The sequence below is a fragment of the Tribolium madens genome, unplaced genomic scaffold (assembly GCF_015345945.1).
Source record: "Tribolium madens isolate multiple individuals breed KSU strain unplaced genomic scaffold, Tmad_KSU_1.1 Scaffold_97;HRSCAF=244;Tcas5.2_LG3a, whole genome shotgun sequence".
Taxonomy (NCBI): domain Eukaryota; kingdom Metazoa; phylum Arthropoda; class Insecta; order Coleoptera; family Tenebrionidae; genus Tribolium; species Tribolium madens.
The window spans coordinates 11,710,377-11,733,505 of record NW_025401069.1 but is presented as its reverse complement, the minus strand read 5'-3'; the positions used below and the strand labels follow the sequence as shown (position 1 = coordinate 11,733,505).

General features: G+C 35.0%; 8 protein-coding genes across 10 annotated transcripts in view; 3 read left to right on the top strand and 5 right to left on the bottom strand.

Moving 5' to 3' along the window:
- The first annotated feature begins 6,233 nt into the window (after nucleotides 1-6,233).
- LOC123015259 lies at nucleotides 6,234-7,999 on the top strand. 2 transcript variants are annotated; one of them, XM_044414894.1, is made up of 3 exons: nucleotides 6,234-6,429; nucleotides 6,554-6,958; nucleotides 7,739-7,999. In XM_044414894.1, the coding sequence occupies exons 1-3, from the start codon at nucleotides 6,413-6,415 to the stop codon at nucleotides 7,929-7,931; spliced, it is 615 nt and encodes a 204-aa protein (XP_044270829.1). In that variant the 5' UTR covers nucleotides 6,234-6,412; the 3' UTR covers nucleotides 7,932-7,999. The 2 variants fall into 2 exon arrangements, with proteins under 2 accessions (XP_044270829.1, XP_044270831.1); XM_044414896.1 differs by lacking the exon at nucleotides 7,739-7,999 and adding an exon at nucleotides 7,014-7,186 and having other exon boundaries at nucleotides 6,253-6,429.
- On the bottom strand, nucleotides 7,943-10,849 carry LOC123015256 (probable ATP-dependent RNA helicase DDX20). Its single transcript, XM_044414891.1, has 3 exons — nucleotides 10,511-10,849; nucleotides 10,288-10,461; nucleotides 7,943-10,239 (listed from the first exon to the last, which is right to left on the bottom strand). Exons 1-3 carry the CDS (start codon nucleotides 10,695-10,697, stop codon nucleotides 8,480-8,482), a joined length of 2,121 nt encoding a protein of 706 aa, XP_044270826.1. The 5' UTR covers nucleotides 10,698-10,849; the 3' UTR covers nucleotides 7,943-8,479.
- A 169-nt stretch (nucleotides 10,850-11,018) lies between these two features.
- Nucleotides 11,019-15,124, bottom strand: LOC123015261 (diphosphoinositol polyphosphate phosphohydrolase 2). The gene is made up of 3 exons (XM_044414897.1): nucleotides 14,534-15,124; nucleotides 11,552-11,707; nucleotides 11,019-11,496 (listed from the first exon to the last, which is right to left on the bottom strand). Exons 1-3 carry the CDS (start codon nucleotides 14,630-14,632, stop codon nucleotides 11,302-11,304), a joined length of 450 nt encoding a protein of 149 aa, XP_044270832.1. The 5' UTR covers nucleotides 14,633-15,124; the 3' UTR covers nucleotides 11,019-11,301.
- On the top strand, nucleotides 15,064-16,532 carry LOC123015257 (folliculin). Its single transcript, XM_044414892.1, has 2 exons — nucleotides 15,064-15,659; nucleotides 15,705-16,532. Exons 1-2 carry the CDS (start codon nucleotides 15,258-15,260, stop codon nucleotides 16,449-16,451), a joined length of 1,149 nt encoding a protein of 382 aa, XP_044270827.1. The 5' UTR covers nucleotides 15,064-15,257; the 3' UTR covers nucleotides 16,452-16,532.
- On the bottom strand, nucleotides 16,478-17,894 carry LOC123015258 (p21-activated protein kinase-interacting protein 1-like). Its single transcript, XM_044414893.1, has 2 exons — nucleotides 17,594-17,894; nucleotides 16,478-17,546 (listed from the first exon to the last, which is right to left on the bottom strand). The coding sequence occupies exons 1-2, from the start codon at nucleotides 17,666-17,668 to the stop codon at nucleotides 16,521-16,523; spliced, it is 1,101 nt and encodes a 366-aa protein (XP_044270828.1). The 5' UTR covers nucleotides 17,669-17,894; the 3' UTR covers nucleotides 16,478-16,520.
- Nucleotides 17,895-18,639: 745 nt separating this feature from the next.
- LOC123014465 (60S ribosomal protein L18) lies at nucleotides 18,640-19,555 on the bottom strand. The gene is made up of 4 exons (XM_044413604.1): nucleotides 19,496-19,555; nucleotides 19,285-19,371; nucleotides 18,969-19,227; nucleotides 18,640-18,916 (listed from the first exon to the last, which is right to left on the bottom strand). Exons 1-4 carry the CDS (start codon nucleotides 19,496-19,498, stop codon nucleotides 18,699-18,701), a joined length of 567 nt encoding a protein of 188 aa, XP_044269539.1. The 5' UTR covers nucleotides 19,499-19,555; the 3' UTR covers nucleotides 18,640-18,698.
- Nucleotides 19,556-19,682: 127 nt separating this feature from the next.
- LOC123014861 (DNA-3-methyladenine glycosylase-like) lies at nucleotides 19,683-20,635 on the bottom strand. The gene is made up of 2 exons (XM_044414153.1): nucleotides 20,044-20,635; nucleotides 19,683-19,990 (listed from the first exon to the last, which is right to left on the bottom strand). Exons 1-2 carry the CDS (start codon nucleotides 20,402-20,404, stop codon nucleotides 19,683-19,685), a joined length of 669 nt encoding a protein of 222 aa, XP_044270088.1. The 5' UTR covers nucleotides 20,405-20,635.
- A 205-nt stretch (nucleotides 20,636-20,840) lies between these two features.
- LOC123014240 (kinesin-like protein KIF18A) overlaps nucleotides 20,841-23,129 on the top strand; it is a 5,587-nt gene continuing 3,298 nt past the window's right edge. For both annotated transcript variants that reach the window (XM_044413251.1, XM_044413252.1), the window contains exons 1-2: nucleotides 20,841-21,220; nucleotides 21,266-22,465. In XM_044413251.1, the coding sequence (XP_044269186.1) occupies nucleotides 21,063-21,220; nucleotides 21,266-22,465 (1,358 nt within the window). In that variant the 5' untranslated portion in view covers nucleotides 20,841-21,062. The remainder of the gene's footprint in view (nucleotides 21,221-21,265; nucleotides 22,466-23,129) is intronic.

Here is a 23,129-nt window from a genome sequence, read left to right as displayed (position 1 = left end):
CACCAATTTTATTCTGTTTAGCAAACTCTTTTAAGGTAATATTTTTAGAAGTAGGATCTCCTTTTTGTGCTAAAAAATTTAATGCTAATTGTCTTGATCGCATATTATTTAAATTCTTAATTGATGGAATACTAGACTCTGTTAACGTATAAAATAATATCTTTCTAATAAATTGGGAATAAAGATTGTCAGATTGATCATGAACAAACATCTCCATGACATGAGTCGTTATTATAAGAAAATGTTCCATTTGTCAAACCATAAAATCTCATTTAAATTTTGTTAAAAGTAAAAATCAGAAATATGGAACGGATACATGTGTTATGACTGTAAAAAAAGACGAAATGATAAATTTACTTGTAATATATGTTTTATGCATGTTCACGATATAAAAAAAGACATTTCAAAAAAATATGGCATGAAAAATTAGAAAAATATATTAACGACTTAAAAGTATAATCTCATCCATAAATGTTTTTGAATATTTTTTTTTCCTAATAAATGGGGCTCTCGAAAGATCAGCTTCGTAAAATGACCCTTGAGGAAATTATAAAACTTACTAAAAGTGATTTAAAAAAAGTGGGCGACATAATTAAACAAATTAATGAAGGCAATTGGTGTTCGAGTTCAGCTAAGAGTTCGTCTTTGACACATGAGTCGTCCTCGATGAATAAATATTTTTTAACACCACAGTCAAATAATGAGATTGTACTAAATAAACTAAATTAAAAAAAATTAAAAACCATTGCAAAAAGACTGGTTTAATAAATTAAGTAGACTCAATATTAAAAAATTAAAATCGATTGCTGAAAAACTAGTTATAAAAATAAAGCAAAATAGTAAAAAAACAGATCTAGTGAATCAAATTTCAGATAATGTAAACAATGAAAATTCGGGCGATGCCCTCATGAGAAAAGCGAATTTAAATACTGTTCTTAAAGAAATCGGTCGCAAAGTTTAGAGGAATTATTAGAGGAAACCATGTCAAAAAACAAATCGACTCAGAATACAACGATAAAAGAATTAAGAAAAATTGCTAAAGAAAAGAATATCAAAAGTTACTCTAAAATGAAGAAGGCAGAATTATTACAAAAAATTAACGACCAACCGTTCGATTTCGAAGATAGCTATTTTACAGAGTTTTCAAAAAAATCTAAAATTAAAATAATAGAAGAAGAAACAAAAGCTGAATACAGTAAAAATGGGGGAGACACAAAGTTTACTATAAAGTTATATTAGTGGAAGACGAAGAAACATCCGAGTCTGATCTTTCAGACATAATTACGAAAAAAATTACTGTCATTAGAGAGGGATTAAATGAAATGATTAAAATAGTAAAACAGAAAACAAATTTCAAAGAAGCAGATTTAATGAATATAGTGATTAATCATTCTGATCTTTGGAATCCTATTTCCACAAGGTTATCAAGAACTTCTGATATTGACAATTTATTAAAAAAATTCAAAGTATCTTAACTTCAAATCAAGATTTAGAAATATACGGTTGTACATTTTATGCTGAAGTAGTTAATATGCCTAGAGGTGGTAGGTACTAATGCGAAAAGATTATTAAATATAGCAGAAGACTCACGAACAAAGAAAAGTATAATACAAATAAAAAACAAAGATAATTTATGTTGTCCAAGAGCTGTTATTGTTGGATTAACTTATCATACAAATATTATACTTGGTCAAGAGTATGATCGTAATGATATAAGATATATTAGAATGGGAAGAAATTTACAAATGACTTTAGCTCAAGAGCTGTGTAATCAACTTGGAGAATATAATAAAAACTATTTTACTTTAGACGATATTAAAAACTTAGAAAAAGTATTAAATATTCAAATAAAAGTCGTAGCAGCAGAATGCTTTAATTCCATAATATATTCGGGGGCTGATAAAGACGTAAAAGTTTATTTATATAAAAATGGAAATCATTTTGACACTATCAGTAGTATGACAGCTTTCCACGGTGAGTCTTATTATTGTGAAAAATGTGATAAACCATATCAAAATAAAGACGGACATAAATGGAAAACGAAGGATAAAATATGCGTAATGTGTTTCAAGTCTAATCACAAAGAAGACTCTTCAAAAAGAATATATTGTGAAAAATGTAATAGATATTGTTTTAATCAAAAATGTTTAGACAATCATTCAGAAGTTTGTGAAAGATTTCATAAATGCTTAAAGTGTAATAAAATACTCAAAAGAGGTGATAAAATGGTTGACGAAGGTACAAAAATGATTGAAGAAGGAAATAAAATAATTGAAGAAGGAAATAACAAGAAGGGTGATCAAATGATAGAAGAGGGTAGTGAAGAACACAGATGTGGATGGAAAAAATGTCGAAATTGTTATAAAGAAGTTGAAATATTAAAACATAAATGTTATATGCAATGGAAACGACAAAAAGGTGGAATCTGTCAAACAACAATAAAAGACGGTGATAAGTAAAAGGTTGTAAAAATTGTGATAGAAAAGGTTGTACAACAATGTTTCCTGATAAAACAAACATGAGAGTAAAATATCACATATATCAATGTAAAGATTGTAAAAATTGTGTTAAAATACCAAGAAAGAACGAAGACGGCTTTCAGTGTCCTAAATGCGGGTGTTTATTTGATACAACTAAATGCTCTTATACAGAAAAATATTTATTCTTTGATTATGAAGCGATGCAAGAAACAGGCAAACACATCGATAATTTAGTTATATCTCACGATTTTAGCGGAAATGTTAATTCTTTTAAGACTAACGAAGATTTCTGTAAATGGTTAATTTCTAGAGATCATCGAGGACACACAGCTATTGCACATTATTCTAAAGSTTATGATTCTTACTTTATTCTAAAATATTGCGTTGAAAACGGTATTAAACCTTTCTGCGTATATAATGGATCTAAAATAATGTTAATGGAAATAAAAATCAATTAATTTAAGAATTATTGATAGTAGTAATTTTGTTCAAGGACCTTTAAAAAACTTCCCTAAAACATTCGGTCTAAAAGAACTTAAAAAAGGATATTTTCCACATTTCTTCAATACAACAGAAAATCAGAACTATATTGGAAAAATACCTGACAAAATACTATGGTGTTAATTCTATGAAACCAAAAGAAAGGGAAGAGTTTTTAGAATGGCATAAACAAAAAAGAAAAGAAAATTATTTGTTTGATTTTAAAAAAGAACTTTATGATTATTGTAATTCGGATGTTGATATATTAAGAAGAGGATGTCTTGAATTAAGAAATCAGTTTCTAGAAATTGCGAATATAGATCCTTTTAAATATATTACTATTGCAGGTGTTTGCTTGGCTATATATAGATCAAAATATATTAAGAAAGATACAATAGCTGTTGTTGATAATCCGAAAAAAGATCAATATTCTCAACAATCAATTTCATGGTTAAATAGTTTTCATAATTCAAATATAAAACACGCATTAAACAATGGTGAAGTGAAAATATGTGGATCAAAAGTTGAAGGATTTGATAAAAAATCCAATACTATTTACCAATATCACGGGTGTTTTTGGCATGGTTGTACTAAATGTTATAGTTCAGATTTTATTAATATAAGAATAAAACAACTATGGAAGATCTTTATGAGAAAACAATAGAAAGAAGCGAGGAATTAAAAAAAGCTGGTTATAACTTAATAGAAATGTGGGAAAGTGAGTGGACGAAGTCAAAAGAATATAAGAAAGAAATGAAACAAACTGAAGAAGAAATTAAGGAATTGGAAGAACTTAATCCTAGAAACGCATTCTTTGGAGGAAGAACGAATGCAACAAAATTGCGCGTTAAGGGGAAGAAAATGAAATATATAGATATTTGCAGTTTATATCCATCAGTACAATGTTACGATGATTATCCAATTGGACATCCTACTAAAATATTCAAACCTCGTCCGTATAACTCAGATTGGTATGGTTTAATAAAATGTGCAATTTTACCACCAAAAGGTTTGTATCACCCCGTTTTACCTGTTAAGAATAAAACCAAATCAGGTGATGAAAAACTAACATTTCCATTATGTCAATTGTGCGCAAAATTAAATAATCAAAAAGATAAATGTTCTCATACGGAATCTCAAAGAATTATCAGAGGAACCTGGTGTACCAACGAAGTAAAAAAAAACAATTGAAAAGGCTTACAAAATAATAACTATTGATGAGGTTTGGCATTTTTACGAAAAATCATCAAATTTATTTAAAGGATATGTGAAAGCGTTTATGAAAATTAAATTAGAAACAAGCCCTTGGCAGGATGATTTTGAATCAGAAGAAGAATATAGAAAAGCTGTAAAAGAAAATCTAGGCATTGAATTGGGTAAAATAGAAAATAACCCTGGAAAGAGGGCTGTTGCGAAAATATGCTTAAATTCCTTATGGGGTAAATTTGGGCAAAGACAAAATATGGGTGCAACAGAATATGTTACAAATGTTAAAAGGTTTTATGAAATTTTATTAGACGAGAAACTTGATAATATACGTATAAACGATATAAATGAAAATATGTTACAAATTGATTATAAGTTAAAAGATTGCTATATATAAAATGATTTCAATACCAATAGCTGCTTTTACAACTGCAAACGCAAGACTAAGATTATACGAAATGTTAAATAAATTAGGACAAAGCGTAGCATATTATGATATACAGATAGTACTGTATATACATATAGATGATGGAAAAAACACTGTTAAAACAGGCTGTCTATTGGGAGATTGGACAGACGAATTAGGTAAAGCCGTATGGATATCAACAGGCCCAAAAAGTTATTGTTATAAGACTAATACAGGTAAAGTTGTTTGTAGAATAATAGAAAATTTCAGTGTTTACCCAACCATTATCACTAACAAAATCAACTGTTCCAGGAGGTGTTCCGGCTAAGTATCGTGGATTTCTTTTTTTTCTAGGAAAAATAAGTGCTGGTGGAATAAATTTTCCTGAAGCAGAACAACAGCAAAATGCCGTCACTAACTGTCCTCTTTCAGAAGAAGAAATTGCTCCCACTTGTGTTTTCCCTTTTGACGAAATAACTTTTGGCGGTTTCTTTGCGGAAGTCTGAATTCCAGTTTCGTCAACATTATAAATATTATCCACCTCGATCTTATATTTTTCGCGGATCGTTTTCAAATTGTTGAAGAACAATTGCACTTGTGGTTTATTAAAACCACATGCACGAGCAATACTTGTGGGTTCCGGAGTCCTGAGACTTAATTCTGGATGTCTTTTCATAAAGTTATAATACCATTGTTCTCCAGCTTTTTCGTTTTGGAAATTGTGAGGGATATTATTTTAGGTGACATAAGTCTTCCTTGGTCAGACCATAAAAACGGGCATCCAAATCCTGAATGTGTTTTACTAAATTGTGCTCCATTTCATCAGAAAAGACGGGCTTAAAATGTTTTTTAGAAGACTGTGTTAAAAAATGTCGTCGTAAAGTGGGATATGGAATTTGATATCGTTTTGATGTTCCACGAATTGTATTTTCTCTATTTGTAATGCTTGCCAAAGCTCGAGCCATCGCATGTTCTGGCCATCCTTCAGCTCTATTGGACTTACGTTTGTATTTGAAAACCATTTTACCTTTTGAAATTAAAACACAAATTAAGATTTAATCACAATTAAACATGCCAAATTATTATTTAGTATTTAATTGGCATAAGTCGGGAAAAACGAACCGATTTTCGGTCATAGAGGACCTGGTTCTTTATGCCCGGTTCTTCTTGCCCAACATGCATGGGTATACATTCAAGTGGATTAAAAAAGATGGATTCATAAACAACGCCAAACTATTTAAAGGTTAGGTCTAGAAATCAGGTCTTCTATCACAAGAATTAGTTCAAATATTGCACCGATATTTGTTATGAAAATGAATTCGGTTTGACTGAGGTAAAATTAAGTATTCAGTAAGAGCATTATTTAGTTTTATTCAATAAAATTTGAAAAAATCAACTTACCTCTGCAAGTTTGACAACAAACGTTGTAGAATTGGAGTGGCTACCGCACACACTGCACAAAATTGAAGCGCTAAATTTAAATTTGAAATTATTTTGCCGGTTCTTTTTGCCCACATGGTTCATCTTGCCCGAGTCTCCCCTACTAGAGATTCTAAAACTAAAGAACTTTTAAATAAAATAGAAACAAAAGAATTTGGTTTTGTTTATGACTAGAGTTATTTTAGAAAACTTTGATACAATAGCATTTGGATATTAATGTGATATTAATCCTTTTCGTTGTTAACTAAGCTAATCTGTGGTGCAGCGCTGTGGTGCAGTCAGTTGACGGTTGACACATGTAAACAAACGTAAATGTGTTCTAAATTTTTACATTTTTAAAAGGTCCTAACGTTCTTTATTTTTTTATCAACAATTAATAGCTTTCTATAACTAGAGCAACATGGAGTATTATTATCGGTAAGTAATATTGAAATATGTTGCACGATATGATTTTAAATTTCATTTAGTGAGGTTAGGTCGATTATCGCAAGTGATTATTTTTTGCTTGTATAAGTTGCATTTTTTTATTATATCTTTTTAGTGATTTCAAGCCATCAGCTGCATTAACAGAACTTCGTATTATTCAAAGAAGAAGAAGAATACAGAAAATGGTTGACACAGGTACCATTGGGGATGGTGAAATAACTATGGTTGATGGAAATCCATTGAAAATGAAAACATATAAGGGAAATGTAACTGTTGTGAGAATTCAAGATCAATTTCAAATTGAAGTAGGTTCTTGTGGCAAGAGACAACTGATTATTCCATGTGAGGAAATAATAAGTCGTAGCGTACAGAAGGAGACTGTTATTTTACAGTTTAAAGTGGATTATTTCTGGGAAAAAGGTATTTGTAAGTTTCATGTTAATGCACAGGCTGATGTCTTCAATTCCAAATTACCATCTATTAACAAACCCATATCCACAGACTACAATGCGACTAATAGGTAAGAAAGTTAAACAGTAGTTTAAACTCAGTTATTTCTAACATCTTAAATGCAGTTCTGACACAGACTTTGATGATTCTGGTAATGAGAAATCTGAAGGATTCAAGAATAACTCATTTAAGTCGGATACTCCATCAGTTGAAATACAAGAGTTATAAAATTTGTTATAAAATTAGTCATTTAACCCATTTTGTAAACACAGTTATTTGCATAAATTTTCATTCAAAATCGTTGTCTACATGAGTTTTGTATAGAATGCCTACTGTGTGTGTTCTGTGTTCTGAGGGAGACCTTATAAATTTTGCACTTTTTGAGTTTCCTTGAAAATCAGGTTGTTTTTTCTTAAAAATGTTAATTTTAAAATACACCTTTAAAACGAGGGTGTTTTCACGATTTTTTCTGCTTTTCAGTTTACCCTTGAAAATCGGGGGTGTTTTTCTTAAAAATGTTAATTTTTAAATATAGCTTAAAATCGTGGGTGTTTTCACGATTTTTTCTGCTTTTCTGTTTACCCTTGAAAATCGGGGTGTTTTTCCATAAAAATGGTAGTTGAAGGGGCCTTCTTACTACTGATTTTGTATCAATTTTAGAGTGATTTTGAGCTTATTTTCCCATATTTTCAACCATTTTGGTGGTCTATACATCTCGAAATATTTTTAGGGCGCATAAATTTAGAGTTTGGTCTATTTTTTTACATGCGTCAATTTAGTTTTGTATATTTTTTACCCGTTTTCTGACTATCAAACCAATATTTTGCACTTTACCAAGTTTTTTTTGTAGGAATATGATTCGGGAAAACTTCAGTATCTGTCCTCGTGTCCCTCACATTACGAGTAAAATGGCTGAATTAAATGTTTTTTGTCTATGTTGTTTCAGTTTATTTATTTTTTGTAATTTTGCAGTTAAATTTTTTTGTTTGTTTGTTTGCAATTTTTGTAGGAATTTTCTTCTGGAGAGTTTTTGTAGGAAATAATATGAAAGCACTTACGAAAATAAAAATTTTATTTTTGTGTACTAATGAAATAAACAGTTTTTCGATAATTTCCGAATTAATTTTCCCAAGCCCCGATTCTCGTTTCTCGCGTCACGATCACAGAGGCCGTCGTCTTTTTCACCTTGGAGCGATTGTTTGGCGTGCCAAGATCCAGATAATCCTCGAAACATGCAACAAACACGACAAAAACCCCCAGATTTAGGACATCAAACGCCGACATTGCATCTAACCTCCGATAAAGTCCACTGCATCATTTGCATTTCATTGTTTTATGCACTTTTACCAGATGGTTAATGCACTCGCTAATTATGCATTTACCGCATTTCCGGTTTTATTTTGCGCAACTTATTGCCGACCCCGAATGAATTATTATCTCGTTGTTCTCAGAAAAATAAAATTGTTGTTTGCATTGCTCTTGTTATAAAGTCACTGAACCGCTATCACGAAAATAAGACGCACACACTTAACAGGTTTTATATTATTTATTACGACAGGAACAGCTCAAGGCGGGACAAGGGAAACATCCGTTATTTATTACTTCTTGTTCTCCTTTCTTGATATTTACCCATTTCTTCAATGTAAATGTTCTGTTGAACGTAATTTCGGACGGATTGGAGCGACTCCTGCCACTGGTAAAACCACTCGTCGAAATTCTCAACCGACTCAAAACTCAAACCATTCTGCCATAAAACACCACTACAATCCTCAAAACATTGCTCGAAATGTTTGCTACGCGAATTTGGGGCTTCTTGAACCACTGGAACCCACTCGAGAGTCACATCATCTGCTTGCACATTTTCTACTGGTTCTTCTTCCATTTCGTAATCTTCCTCTTCCTCACATTCTTCTTCCTCCTCCTCAAACTCATTTTTAATGTCAGCAACAGTGAATTCCTCCTCGCGACAAACATCTTGGAACTTTTGAACCTCCTCCAAAGGCAAATAATCCGACCAAGTTTTGTCTCCACTACCAATAGCACATTCATACCCGATCTTAAATATTTCCTCCATAAAATCTTCCACTTTGGGAGTAATAATCGGAATTTCGTTAACATCATCTTCCTTCAAGATCTTGAGATAATTATCAAGTGATTCTGTTATATCCCCATCTATTTTGGTCCCGGGATCTAGTAAAATTTTAGTCAAGTTCAAGAGAGCTTTATTTTTACAAAAAGTCTCTTGTTTGACATCATTTTTACGCTTCTCTTTCTGCAAGTCTGGACTAACTTCCACATTAATTCTCTTCCGTTTTTTCCCCTCATCATCATCTTTATTTCTATTATCACCAGAATTATCCAAATTCTCAATTATCTCCCGTTTTTTGCATTGTTTCAACTCCAAAACCTCCTTTTTCAGAGTGTTAACTTCATTGATATCGTCAGGCACGACCCCCCAAATTTGTTCCAAACTACTCAACTCGACTTGCCACAAATCAACCCCATTTAATGGTGGTAATTTCGCAATTGATAAGTTGGTGGCCCCAATGGCCCCCAAAATACTTTGCAATTTGCTCACTTCCTGTCCTGAGACAAAGTTGATGCAAATTCCGGATGAGCCGTAGCGCCCAGCGCGCCCCATCCGGTGTAAATAAGTCACAGCGTCGCAAGGCAGGTCGTAGTTGATCACAAGATCGACATTGGGGGCGTCGATGCCCCTCGAAGTCAAATCAGTTGAGAGCAAAATCCGGTTTTTGAATTTTTTCAAATTGTCGATCGCTTCTAATCGCTGGGTTTGTTTCTGGGCCGCGGAGATGAACACCGAATCCCAGCCTTTCTGGTTGAGGTAATTCGAGACAGTCTCAGTTCGTGATTGGTAATTAGTGAAAATTAGACATTGAGTGAATGAGACTTTTGCAAGTATATTAATCAAGAGGTCGTTTTTGTGTTTCATTTGTTGGACAGCGTTAAGGCCGGGGGTTAACACAGCGGCGAATTGTTTCAGGCCTAGTAGAAGTGGAGTCTCATTTTCGGAAGTCACGTGAGTCGGTGAGAGCATGTAATTGGCTAAGAAAGTGTCCAGTTCTTGGGGGTACGTGGCGCTCGAAACGATCATTTGTTTACGTGGGGGCAAACTGGTGTAAATGTCGTTAATATCAGACTGGAAGCTTGTCTCCATTAATTTGTCGGCTTCGTCTAGGATAAAAAGTTTGACGAGGTTTGTGTTTAAAGCCCCCACTTTTAGCAAATGTTTGACTCGGCCGGGGGCCCCCACCGCGATATGGCACTTGGAGGATTTCTTAACGTCGTCTTCTAGAGGTCTACCACCAATAAAACTCTCGATAAGGAGACCTAAAACTCGCCTATTATGTAAATTTATTAAACAAATAAAATAAAAACCATTAATGTGACACCCAACGTTGCGCAACACGTCTTCAATTTGTACAGCTATTTCCCGTGTCGGGACTAAAATTAAGACTTGTAAGTGGTCTTTGGCCGGATTAACAGTCTCTAAAGCGATAATTGAAAAAACTAAGGTTTTGCCGGTCCCCGACTTGGATTTCACAATTAAATCTACAAAATTTCTATTTATTTTAGTCTTGATAAGAATGAGAAGTCCTACCAAAACCACATCGTCCTAAAGGAATTGCTTTGAACTGAATTGGAGAGGGTTTCTTAAAACCACTCGCCGACAGCCCCTTTTTTATGTCATCGGGAAGTAACAGTGATGCAAAATCGATGTTTTCGTCTAGAATTACGTCTTTCGTCCTCTCTTTTGCGTCTAAATCGTGAGCAATATTTGGCTGCATTCTGGAATTAAACTAAAATCGACTCAACTGATTTTATAACCTCAAAAAACAAATTTGACGTTTGTTGACGTTAATGCTACAGAAAACTGTAAACTCGCTGAAATATATAAAAATTTTATTTCAAAAATGCCAACTTGCATTTGCCTCTACTACTATTAACAATCGTGAGATTTTTAATTACTAAAATCACTTAATTAAAAGAAAAACTGTAAAATATGTGGTTGATTTCTGTAATACCGACACAGTGACAGAAATAGGGGCGCAAATTTTCAAGTGGAGTTAAGCATTTGGGGAAAGGAATAAAGTTTCCCTGCGGAAGAGTCGATATTAAGTAACATTTTATTGTTCTGATATTCAGGTTATAACAAAAGGCAACAAAACAATAAGAAAGTACTATAATAGTCTTAAATTTAAATGAATTTTGTAAACAGAACGAGCGTAAAAAGAACAATACCTCACTAAACCGAGAGCATTATTGTTGCAGAAAACCTACGAAAAAATCGAATTCAATATCTTACATATAGTCGAATTTTCTTTAATAAATAAACCCATAAAACCGCAAGCACATGTTTGACAGTAACAGTTTATTAATAATAAAAAAATCTCATGTTAGTTTCGAGCGTCGTAACTGTTGGAGGTAATTACGTTGCACCGGTTTATGCAACGCCAGCTGTTCTAAAGCCTCTTCTATCGTGAACCACTGTCGTTTCCTTCCTATGGTCTTCGAGTCTTCCCATTCGTCTAATTCTTCAGTTACTGTCATGACATACACTTCAGTCCTGTCTTTATGTTCTAAATTCTGTAAAAATTATTCAATTATTCAAATTCGTTTTATTAAAAGTGTATTTATTTACTTCAAAAACTCCCAAGCTACGTCCCAGCTTGCCGATGACCCCCGCTTCCTCGAGGACTTCTCTGGTGGCGGTTACGCTCGGCTCTTCCTCCGGCTCGACGCCGCCCCCGGGAACGATCCATTTTTCTGGTCTGCGAGAAGACGTCACCAACAGGACCTTCAAACGACAAATTAATTAGATAATGACATCGGTATCGGGTTTCGTAGGTGCGAAAACACGACCTTCAAATTTTTATCAATACAAGAACACTGTTAGAAACATTCGTCATGATTAACCGTATTAATAAAAATTGAAAACAAACCCGATGTTGCGATAAATTCGTTGAACCCGGTTAAAAATCATCCGATTAATTACTCAACTCGCACTGCGAACTTTGAACACCCTCTCATTCAAAAATTTTAATAAAAATCGCTTGTAATACTCTATCATTATTTTTTTATTATGTAAGAGATCCAATTAATGTCGTATTTATTTCATTTAATTACAAACAAATCGTCACGTAACATTTCTATTTATGCTAATTGCTAACATTTAACATTTGCGATATTTCTAAAAATAAAAAAACAAAAGCTTCACAAGGTCATTGGTCATTACCAGGTTACACTTGGCAAATTTTTGAAATTGTTACCTAACGAAGAGTTTGAAAAATAGTGAATTATGGCCGGCGAAACGGGAGTAAAAATAAATTTTGAAATATTTGGTTATGAAGCGATTTCTATTACGTACAAAAAAAAAATTCAGAAAAGTTCTTGTGCAAGGACTTTTTCTACTAATGTTGTTATAAGCACACAAAAAACTAAAATATTTGACAGAAATGAGTTTGCAAGACTACAAATTTATTAAATATAGAGAAAAACTCTATAAAAAAATATACCTAGAAATTCTAATTTTTTCTAAAATACTGACCGAAAAAGTCAACGTAATAAAAATTATAAACAAAAATCAAAAATGTGTATTATTTTTAATGGCTCATAATTGTAAGAAAAATTAAAAAAAAAATTGTAAAAAATCATCCAAAGCAGTTTAAATATTTTTATATTTATATTTATGTAAAAAGTATCAACGAAATATGTGATATTTCACCTTGATTATTCACATAGTTTAAAATCGATAAACTTTTTCGTTTTTATTGAAGAACTAAAAGTTTATTACCTGTTAAGCAAGCTCTATGAACGTGACATTTCCCGATTAAAATGTAAAAATTGTTAAAACTGTATTTATTTTTCCACATTTTAGAATAAAAGTATAATTGAAGTTAAATCCTTAAAATAACTGAAAAACATAAAAATTAAGGGCCAGTTTCATAATCATAAAAATGTTTAAAAAAGTTTATCATAAAAATATCGAAGTTACGAGAGTTTAAATTTTGCACTTGGACTCTTATTTATTTCTGTTGAAAAAATAATTTTCCATATTTTCCAAGTACAGGCTTTTAAAAGAGGAAACAAGGAAGTTGTATCTTAAGTTGTAGCTCTGTTTAGTATTATTTGTGGCTTTTATTGGCAAAATTTTTGTGCCTTTACTAAATAATTATAAAAAAGCATATACAAGATCATCAGTATAATTAAATTGACATAAAAAATGTCAAACAATAAATGTGCGCGATTTTCCGGACATCCTGTATTTTTCAATTTTACACACTAGTAGAATTTTTTTAAGTTGCTTTTCGTGTCTTATTTTTTTCCATCTACATTGTTGTTTTATTGAAATTAAAAGTAGTTTTTGCCTATTCTTGAGATGGTAGATGGTAATTTTATCAAAAAATTTAATTCCTGTAGCAATAGGCCTTAAACACATATTTTATGTATTCCTTCAAAAGTTTTATTCTTATCCCTCCTATACATCCCATAATTAGCAAAAATCGTAAAAAAGAGCAATTTCCATAAAGATATTTGGTTTGCTTCTCATAAAATCTGTTTGAAAATGCTATGGATGATGATAATTTTTGTTCATTTTTAAATATTCAGAAGGAAACTACTGAAAAACTACAATTTATTATTCCAAATGTTCTTTTGTAATATTTTATGACAAATAAAATGGTAATTTGAGAAAACAAAACCAGTAAAAATTTGACACAAAATTTTAATTTTTATTGAAGAACTCTAATTAATTTATTGTTTAGAAAGCTGTGTGGACGTTATATTTCCAATTTAAAATGCAATAAATCGTTAAAATTGTGTTTATTTTTCCACAGTTTAGAATACAAACAAAGTTTTGAATTAGCTGTATTGAAATCTTTGAATATTAAAAAAAAATCAAAATATATTCGTAATAATTTCGATTACGTGATGATTTTTTAACTTCTTGTTTTTTTATGGATCTTACGCACAAGATATGAAAATACACCCACACGACAAAAACCACACTAATGTAATTTTTTTTCTGAAAAGCTAAAATTCTATTCTTGTCTTGCACAAATCTGGTAAAAAGATTTCGTCAGTAAATGGAATTTTATTATTTATTAAATATCAGTAAAACGGAAGAGGTGTTAAAAAACTAGTCATTTTTCTTCGAATTTATTAACACTTTGATACTGTATCTATTATGCGACATGAAACCTGAAACTTTCTACCTAAACCACGGTCAAGCAGTGCAACATTAGCATTTCATTCATTTTCCTGGAACGTGTTTCAGGGGTTGTAAATCAGCAAAGAGCTTTGTAGACGCGCCTAAATAGTTGTAAATTGCAAATTCTCGTCCCCTGCAACCAATTAACATTCTCATCTGGTCGTAAATTGTTTTTCTTCGTCGAGATTGCCTTCAGGCAAGCAAATAAATAGATGGCTTAGCGTCACACAAGGTGTGACAATAGGGATCTTAATGAGTTAATTGTTTGCGTGATAGGTTGGATAATCGCGATAAGCTTGTTTATAGATAAGTTCAAATTGCAATTTGGCGCCATAAAATGGGCATTTCGCTGGCACCGTAAACATTGGTCTGGCCTTTGCCAAAATAAATTTTCCGATTCGAAATGATACTCACTTCAGTCTCGGCATCGGAGCGGACGCAAATGCAAGCCGCACGTCGCCGGAAGCCTTCTTCGTCGTAAATACGGATGGAATTTGGTTTTTCTTTGACCATTATGGGTTTCACGGACGAACCGAACTAAATAGTAAATTAACGCGAAATACTAATTAAAACGAATTAACTTATTGGTTTAACACTCTACTGGACAGCCATAGCCGCTAGAAATGAAATTATCACACTTTTTTTCTACACCACATTATATCCATCATAATAATTAACCTGAGCCGAACATTTATACACGAGATTTTTACAAACTAACACACTCGGTTTAAAACACGTGCTTTTAGCTTAAAGTTAGCTAAAGGGCGATTGATTATAACCCATGATGGAGGCTTAACTGGCCCATTTAACCCGCGGCTGACCCTTTGCAGCTTCGGAAAAAGTCACGATTGACGGACGATTTTTCCCCAACTGTCACAATACAATGCTACCAACCTAAACCAAAAAGACACTTTTCTGACCCTTTCCCGCACCCAACCAACCACAAACCGACCTAAAACACCTACAATTCGCAATGTGCGCCCCGAAAAACCCCAAAAAATAATTATTTGGGCCAAAAAACCCACAATTACGACCGACACAAGCGTCCCCTGTCGGCGACTATTACGCAACTAACCTATCAACAAAAACGTCAAAACTGTAAAAATGACCGCAAAAAATCTAAAATAATCGAGCCCCCATGGATGGTGTGGTTGGTTTGGGCCACTTTTGTGAGAGTCACGGCCCGTGTGTTATTCTAGCGACTCAAAGGTGTCAAGAGGAGCCCCGACAGTACCCCCATAGTCTCACAGTGCCCTGGTGTGAGTCTTGCCAGTCAATTGACTTGGACCAGTCTTTGGTCAGTAAGGACGAAGGGGTTTGTTATGTGACCACGCGGACGCCCCTGCAACAGGATGTGGCCTTTTTGTTGAAACAAGCGGCCGTGAGGAGTCTCAGCTGTGAGGAGACGAAGGAAGGGGGCACCATGTACTTTGGGGATAGCGAAAGGGGGCACGTTTTGAGTCACACGTTTGCGTTGCAGGATTCACTAGCCAGGGGGTTTCACCGGAAGTATAGCATTTTAATACTGATGCGAGACAAGGTAAAAAACTGGAAAAAATCGAACAATAAATGATTATTTTTTCAGATTCATTTGCTGAATTGTTGGCCGATTTTGACGAAAAATATCAGAGAAATTGCGTCGGATTTGCAGGCCAAAGCGGCGGAAATCAACGGAGTTGAGCAGACTCAGTGCTCCCAGAGGGCTGTAAGACAGGCCCAGGGGTCCCCGAGCAGCCCCGCGCGCTCGTTGTCGCAGTTAACCGGTGAACCGGCCGTTTTTGCCCATCTACATATGTGGTTCACTTGGCTTTTAACCGTCGAACCCTTTGTAGAAAAGCCGAGCAACGCCCCCGAAATCCCCATTAGTTGCGCCCCTGCAGCCCTGAGGGCTCTTTTCAAAGACATGGACCGCGAAATATTCCGCAAAGCCGTCTATTGCATCCTAACAGGGATTAAACTGGAAGTAGAAGAGGAAACTTTAAAGATTTTCCGACAACTTTTGCCCCAAAACTGGTTACGCCCGAAAAGTGGCGAAGTATGCAAATTGAGGAAAATTGACGACAAGTGGGGTGTGGAATGGCCGGGGTGTTTGCCCCCGAAATTACCCAAATTGCAGACTTTGATAGAAGAGGCGCTTCAGAACGAGGCTTTGATGGATCAAGCCCTGGAACCGTTCCTGATTGGGGCTATTTTACATTGGAGGAATGTAGCGAGGAGTCTGACGTGGGTCTCTGCCCCCAATCAGGACCTATTCCAAAGTCTGGGGGTACAGAATTTTGATTTGCCGCTTTTGGCCTATTGGACTGCTCAATGTAGGAACGAAAAAAACTAGGGCTTCCACAATGTGATAATATGTGATAGTTTGTTAAAAATATTTATATTTACCGAGTTTCAATTAACATTATTTAACTTTTTTCTTCAATTTTTGTTCATCAACTTCCAAGTCTCGTTTCTTCTTCTTCTTTTTCCTGACTTCAATCACTTCATTGTCTTCAACTTCTTCAACCACTTGCGCCTTTGAGAATTTCTTCTTTTGCGTAATTTCGCTTGTGTTTGTTTCAGAGACACTTTCTTCGTTTATATCTTCTTCATTTTTGATTTTAATAGGGGGCACCACAGAGAGACAAGTAAGCCGACATCCAGTTTCAGTCACAGCTAACTCGTCAAAATCCTTATTCCAAATTTTAATTTCCCCACTACTTGAAATCGTGACAATTCTCTTTTTATACAAAGCAATTCCCTTAATTCTACTATCGTGGGCTTTGAACACTTCAGTACTATTGTCTTCTAGATTCAAAACCGAAATTTCCCCATTTTCGTGCCCCACTAGCAAAATCGTATCACTCAACCAGGCACACCCTGTGACCTTTTCCCCGTGTTCAATTTGATTCAACACGCCCCCAGTCTCTATACTCCAAATCTCCGTAAACTTGCCCCCATATAACAAAAACCTGACCCCATCAGGGGCCCACACTATCCTCTCCAAACTTCTCGCATTTTTACATTTGTTGCTCAGGTTGATGACATAGGCCTGACGCCCCTTGACGAGATTCCAAGTGCACAAATGTGCATCCGCCCCCAAAGTCAACGCCAATTTCCCAGAACTGTGAACAGCAATGTCTAAAATCGCCGAACCCTTGTGTGCTTTCTCCCAAACTTTCTCCAATTGCCAATTCCCAACTCGCACAATGGCTAAGACTCCATCCGAACTGCCGCTTAACAAATGTGAGTGATTTTCGGTGAACTGGAGACAAGTTATTGTGGCATTGTGGTGGGTCAGGGCGCAATGTTGTTTTCGCGATTTCAAGTCGTAGATGAAAATACGGTCATCGGCGCCCCCTGAAGCCAAGTAAGGGCTTGAAAGGGCCACGCAACGGACACTTGCGGAGTGGTCGTGAGCGGCGAAGCTTTGCACAAGTTGGCCTTCCTAAAATTTGGGGTTTTGACCGAATTTTGCGAAAAAGTAAATAATACCTTTGGTGAGAAGTTGAAACCCAACAGGAACTCCTCGTAGCTGCCTGCTATTACCTCAAACGACGACGCTTTCATAATTTTTTGCACTAGTTCATCAACACGTCTCAAGTAACGTGACAATTTGAGGTTAGGTTGTAATAGAGATGGGCAAGAATCATCGATGTTATTAAAACATCGATTTTTTGCTTACAACATCGATGTCGAACATCGATAATTTGTCGATGACATAACATCGGTAACGTTTGGTTTCGATGTTTGGTTCATTTTTTTTTAATATTTAACTATGTATTTTCATAAATTATTTTTTATGTTCAATAAAGTTCGTTGCACTGACTGTGGTGCTGTTTTTTTACAATTGATATTAATAAAATGTTGGAATTTAGGGACCTGTAATAACAAATCTGTCAATTTTGACTATTTTCAAAAAAGCAAATCAAATTACATAAACATCGAAGATTACAACATCGATTAAAAGTCATCAAAAATCGATGTTGCAAACTTCGATGTTTTTCTTTCATTTTGCCCATCTTTAGCCCAACAAGAATGGCGCCAAATTTGAATTGATAAAATGACTAAAAAGTTATTCTCCTTAAAACTTTGAATGCAAATATCTCCAAAAATTAATCATTGCACGTAAAAATGAACTTGTGTCAAAAAAAATGTGCAATAAAATGTACTCTCAAATAGTTTAGTCAAATTTGATTTTGGCTTGACTTTATTACTCATATCTCAAAAACTACTCATCGTAGAGCATTTTAACCTGTTGCAATGTGTAATTCTATGTCTGGAATTCCATGTTTCAAGCGTTTTTACGTCAAAAAGTTCGATCATTTTCACGATACAAAACTCAAAAAAATCGTTTTGTTGTTTTAAGTCGACCCTGTAACATTTTTTATATCTTTGAGTATTTTACATCGTTTTTGCATTTTTTTTAATTCTCTTATTATTCGCATAAGTGTTGAATAGCTGACAAAAATAAAAACTAAACTGGCAATTCAGCCACGTAGTGGTTTTGTTCCCGTTTTATTATTTTAATAAAACCATCATTTATGCACTGCACACACTATTTATTACAAAACTTATGAGTACAGCAAGCAAAAAATGCCTATTTTTTGTATCCACATGAGCGCCTGCGGCCGCGAGCCCTCTCAAACTTCCTTCCCTTAGTTCTCACAAACGGCTTAGTGTGAGAATGTGGCACACCAGGAGCCGGTCCAAAGTGTTTAACAGCTTCACGTGCGTTGCGTCTGCCTTGTAAAAGCACAGTTTTGGCCCCAGTGGGCGCCCTCAGAGCCAATTGATCAAAAGTGATGACTTCACCACCTAAAACAAAACAATCAACACTCAAATCCACAAATTGGGGTAAGACACTAACCTGCTTTGAGAATCCTGGCTCTGGCAGTTCCAGTTACACGCAATGCACAAATTGATAGTTTGGGGACTTCCCAAATACGCGCGTCGTCTGTCACGGTTCCAACAATGACAGCAGTAAGACCTTCACGGCCTGGTTTCTTCATTGCCCTAACAACACGTGCGAGGGAAATTGGGGGTCTGTTGATTTTGCTCATGAACAGGCGTTTGAGGATGATTTTGTTGAATTTTGAGCCCGTACGGCGGGCCAAATAACGGTACAACTGAAAAAGGGTACAGCGATTAAGGGGGCTGTATAAAAAAAAAATTAATATAATTACCTTAACTAAAAGACGTAAATACACATCCTGACTTTTGGGTTCGGTGCGCCTAACCTTACGGTCGTGTTTATGGTTTATGTCGATACCCTGCAAATAATCAAATGATACAATTTAAAATGGATCCACAACAAACCCTTATGGAAAAATAATGAATTTATTCAACATTTTAATTCAGGATGATTGAAATATTTAAGAATTTTACGCAACTTACCATAGTTGTCGCGAATTGACAGAAAGAAAGAGGCACGCGACAGTGCTGCCACCTCACCGATTCTGTTGATAATTGCAGTAGACTGTTTTACCATCAATTTTAAATGTTTAAAATAACAAAAAAAATATTTCTTTTAAAAACAAAAATTTATTAAATCAATAGAGTAAAATAAATAACACGTAAAAAATTATTCAAACAATTTCTTCTCTGCTTTTTTATCTCTTTTACTGACATGAGGATTTCCCAAAATATAAAACCTCAACGGCATTCCCACCCATTCCTCTCCCGCAGACCCAATCCCAACCCTTGTGCTCCTCATAATCTGTTGTTCCTCCACTTCAAACCCATCATCTTCAAGCCACAACACTCCACTTTCAGTCAAATCGATTTTATTGCAATTATTTTTTGTCATATTGAAGGAAATACACAATTTGGACGGCCCATTACACAATTCCTTGTTTTTTAAAGAGCTTTTCAATGGATTTTTTTGCTTGTCTAGCAATTACACAACTGCAAACTTCCAATAATTTTTCAAAAAACTGACAAACCTGCTCGCAATTTAGCCATCACTTCCTGACCTTGAATCGGTTCAAGAGCCCTAATTAGGACAGCAGCACCTGGTTCAAGACTCGAAATATTAAAACAACAATACATTCCGTAAATAAAATAAACATAAGTGGTTCCCGCAGGCATGTACATTGGTTCATTTCCGGCTGTTTGCCTGCCGTTGTAAGAGTGTGAAGCCTTGTCTTCGCCCCCTAGGTAACACTCGTCTTCAACGATTCTACCCCTGAGAATTGAACCATCATCAAGTTTTCGGGCTAAAATTTTTCCTAAGAGGTAAATCGCCTGTTGCTTGCAAGGCAAGTTTAAATCAGCTTTTGTAAGCCTCCGGCCCACTTGAGACATCGGTTTTATGTTATATTAACAAGTTCACGATTTGTTTGTTTACTATTGAGGTTAGGGCAGGTTGACGTTTGAACTGTATTACCGGCAACTTCAAATAATTCCTTGAGATTGCAAATTTGTTGTAATTTAGACTCATAAAAAGTAGTGAGTTGAAACGAAGGAGAATTGGACTTAATTCCTCCAATTAGTGAATCATTTTATTTAAAAAACACAATTCAACAACGGTTTAAGTCAAACCCAAACTGTATTATCGGCAGGGTTAAAATATTCAAATGTTAAAATTGCTGATGCATTATTGTGTGTTAATTAAATAAATAAAAATTATATTTGTGATTTTGTGCTTTGTTTGTCTACTAACATACTCATTTGTTAATTATCACAGTGGTAAGCTTGTAGCCAATTTCTGTATTATCGGCCCCCCACTTCCCAAAATTTGGAACATTTAAAACATCCGAATCTCAACGGTCGCTAGATGCTTGTTTTTAATTTCCATTGGCGACCTGTCGTAAAAATCGTAAATTCTCGCCAAAGTGTTTGAAACGTCAAAAATTGATGAAAGTTTACGATTTTTTACACTTTCTCTTATACAGAATTGTGCAGATGTGATATTTTCGGTGTCTACAAATTGTTTAACGAGTGAAGTGTTGATTTGAAAAAAATGGGCAAACCCGAGTTTAAATCCCCTCGGCACAGGGGTGCTTCCACCAAGTCGCGTCTATTGGGCAAAAAGGGCCCCCCAGTGCGGTCTTCGGCCAACATCCGAGTCGTGGTTCGCGTCCGCCCCCCGAACGAAAAAGAGCAAGGCGATAATAGCAGGTAGGCAAAAACACGCAAGTCGACAAAAACTGACGCTTTTTGCAGGGACGTTGTGAGGATTGTAGACGACCAAGTGCTGATTTTCGACCCGAAGTGCCATTCCCAGGCGTTTTTCTACCATGGGGTGGAGCAAAAGGGGCGCGATTTGCTGCGGAAGGCCAACAAAGACATGCAATTTATGTTTGATAGGGTGTTTGGGTACGAGTCCACGAATCAAGAAGTGTTTGAGAGCACCACCAAGAGTCTTATTGAGAGTCTCATGGACGGGTACAACTGCTCGGTTTTTGCCTACGGGGCCACGGGGGCCGGCAAGACTCACACAATGATTGGACAGACTGACAATCCCGGAATCACTTACCTAACAATGGCTGAGCTGTTTAAAGCCAAACAGAATTTGCAGGAAGAACGCAAATTTGAATTGGGGATTTCGTACATCGAGGTTTACAACGAAATGGTTCAGGATTTGCTAAATCCGGGAGCCCCGTTGCAACTACGGGATGATGGCCGGTATGGGGTCATGGTGGCTGGGATTAAAGTCCACAAAATCGATAATCCGGACGAACTTTTCACGCTATTAGCAAAAGGGAATAGTAATCGAACCCAACACCCCACCGACGCCAACGCTGAGAGTTCCCGGTCGCATGCTGTCTTCCAAGTCTACATCCAGATGGAGATGAAAGCCACTCGCGAAGTCCGGGCTGCCAAACTCAGCATGATTGATCTAGCCGGCAGTGAACGGGGCTCCGCTACCGGATATGGGGGCGCAAGGTTCGCCGAAGGCGCCAATATAAACAAATCACTCCTTGCACTTGGAAATTGTATTAATAGTCTTGCCGATGGCCAAAGATACATCCCTTACAGAGACTCCAAATTGACGAGACTACTTAAAGACAGTCTAGGGGGCAATTGTCAGACCGTCATGGTGGCTAATGTGTCTCCATCCTCGCTGTCTTACGATGATACTTACAATACGTTAAAGTATGCGACTAGGGCCAAGAAAATCAAATCAGAAGTTAAGAAAAATGTTGTCAATATGGAGTTGCACGTGGGAGAGTATGTAAAAATTGTTGAAGATTTGAAAAAGGAGTTGGAGAGAGTCAAAGCACAGCTCAGGGAGAAAGTCAGCGAGAAGAAAGTTGACGGGAAAGTGGCTCTAGAGTTTGGGAAGTTGATCGAAAGTAGGAAGAAGTTGCTGGATAGGATGTTCCATGTTGAGTGTTCGGAGACCACGACGGTTTTGAGAAGGTTATTTATTTTTCTTGCATAAGTCACCCCTTTTAATAAATTCATTAGAGTAATTTTATGGCAAAACGATCATGTCTGAATCTTGATACCTTAAATTTTTGTAAAATTGAGAACATAAAAATAATTTGTTTAGCCAGTAAAAATAATAGTGAATTTCGAAGAAAAAAAAAATAACAAATAAACTTAAAAATTATTATTGACAACTTGAACTACATTTTTACAAATTTCAAAAAATTCTTATAAAAATATCACTACAGAGTTTTCTCATATCTGAAACCTATCACAGAAAATAACTCCCAACAAGCAAACGAAAAGTAAATATTAATTTCCATTTTGCAACAAATAATTGTACTTATTTTGCACTCTTCTTTTCATAATAAAATAAGTAAATATTTTTTAATTCAAAACAAAGATATTAGAATTTTATATACTCTATTAGGATTAAAAGTGACTAAACATGCTATTTTTTCTCCAGTCAACAATAACATGCGCAAAATTATTTGATCAAAAATGAAAAAAGAAAAATTATTTTATTTTTAAAGCTAGTATTAACAATGAAGTTGAAAATTATCCTAGACTTAAAAATTGCAATGGTAACATTTTTTTTTCTAATTATAAAAAAATGACGTGTTAATCCGGCTAGAGAAAAAATATGTTTTAAATA

Excerpts from the sequence above, each read along its gene's own strand:
- LOC123015257 (XM_044414892.1), top strand. The coding sequence starts at position 15,258 with ATGGATGGTGTGGTTGGTTTGGGCCACTTTTGTGAGAGTCACGGCCCG. Across the intron at positions 15,660-15,704 it reads TAATACTGATGCGAGACAAG|ATTCATTTGCTGAATTGTTG; the intron begins GTAAAAAACTGG and ends TTATTTTTTCAG.
- LOC123015259 (XM_044414894.1), top strand. Across the intron at positions 6,959-7,738 it reads GACTACAATGCGACTAATAG|GAATATGATTCGGGAAAACT; the intron begins GTAAGAAAGTTA and ends TTTTTTTTGTAG.
- LOC123014861 (XM_044414153.1), bottom strand. The coding sequence starts at position 20,404 with ATGTCTCAAGTGGGCCGGAGGCTTACAAAAGCTGATTTAAACTTGCCT. Across the intron at positions 19,991-20,043 it reads GATGGCTAAATTGCGAGCAG|ACAAGCAAAAAAATCCATTG; the intron begins GTTTGTCAGTTT and ends TGTAATTGCTAG.
- LOC123015258 (XM_044414893.1), bottom strand. The coding sequence starts at position 17,668 with ATGAAAGCGTCGTCGTTTGAGGTAATAGCAGGCAGCTACGAGGAGTTC. Across the intron at positions 17,547-17,593 it reads GTTTCAACTTCTCACCAAAG|GAAGGCCAACTTGTGCAAAG; the intron begins GTATTATTTACT and ends CCCAAATTTTAG.
- LOC123015256 (XM_044414891.1), bottom strand. The coding sequence starts at position 10,697 with ATGCAGCCAAATATTGCTCACGATTTAGACGCAAAAGAGAGGACGAAA. Across the intron at positions 10,462-10,510 it reads TTTAGGACGATGTGGTTTTG|ATTTAATTGTGAAATCCAAG; the intron begins GTAGGACTTCTC and ends GAAATTTTGTAG. Across the intron at positions 10,240-10,287 it reads CGTTGGGTGTCACATTAATG|GTCTCCTTATCGAGAGTTTT; the intron begins GTTTTTATTTTA and ends GGCGAGTTTTAG.
- LOC123015261 (XM_044414897.1), bottom strand. The coding sequence starts at position 14,632 with ATGGTCAAAGAAAAACCAAATTCCATCCGTATTTACGACGAAGAAGGC. Across the intron at positions 11,708-14,533 it reads GCTCCGATGCCGAGACTGAA|GTCCTGTTGGTGACGTCTTC; the intron begins GTGAGTATCATT and ends TGTCGTTTGAAG. Across the intron at positions 11,497-11,551 it reads GTAGCTTGGGAGTTTTTGAA|AATTTAGAACATAAAGACAG; the intron begins GTAAATAAATAC and ends TAATTTTTACAG.
- LOC123014465 (XM_044413604.1), bottom strand. Across the intron at positions 19,228-19,284 it reads ATTTACGTCTTTTAGTTAAG|TTGTACCGTTATTTGGCCCG; the intron begins GTAATTATATTA and ends ACCCTTTTTCAG. Across the intron at positions 18,917-18,968 it reads AGCCAGGATTCTCAAAGCAG|GTGGTGAAGTCATCACTTTT; the intron begins GTTAGTGTCTTA and ends GTTTTGTTTTAG.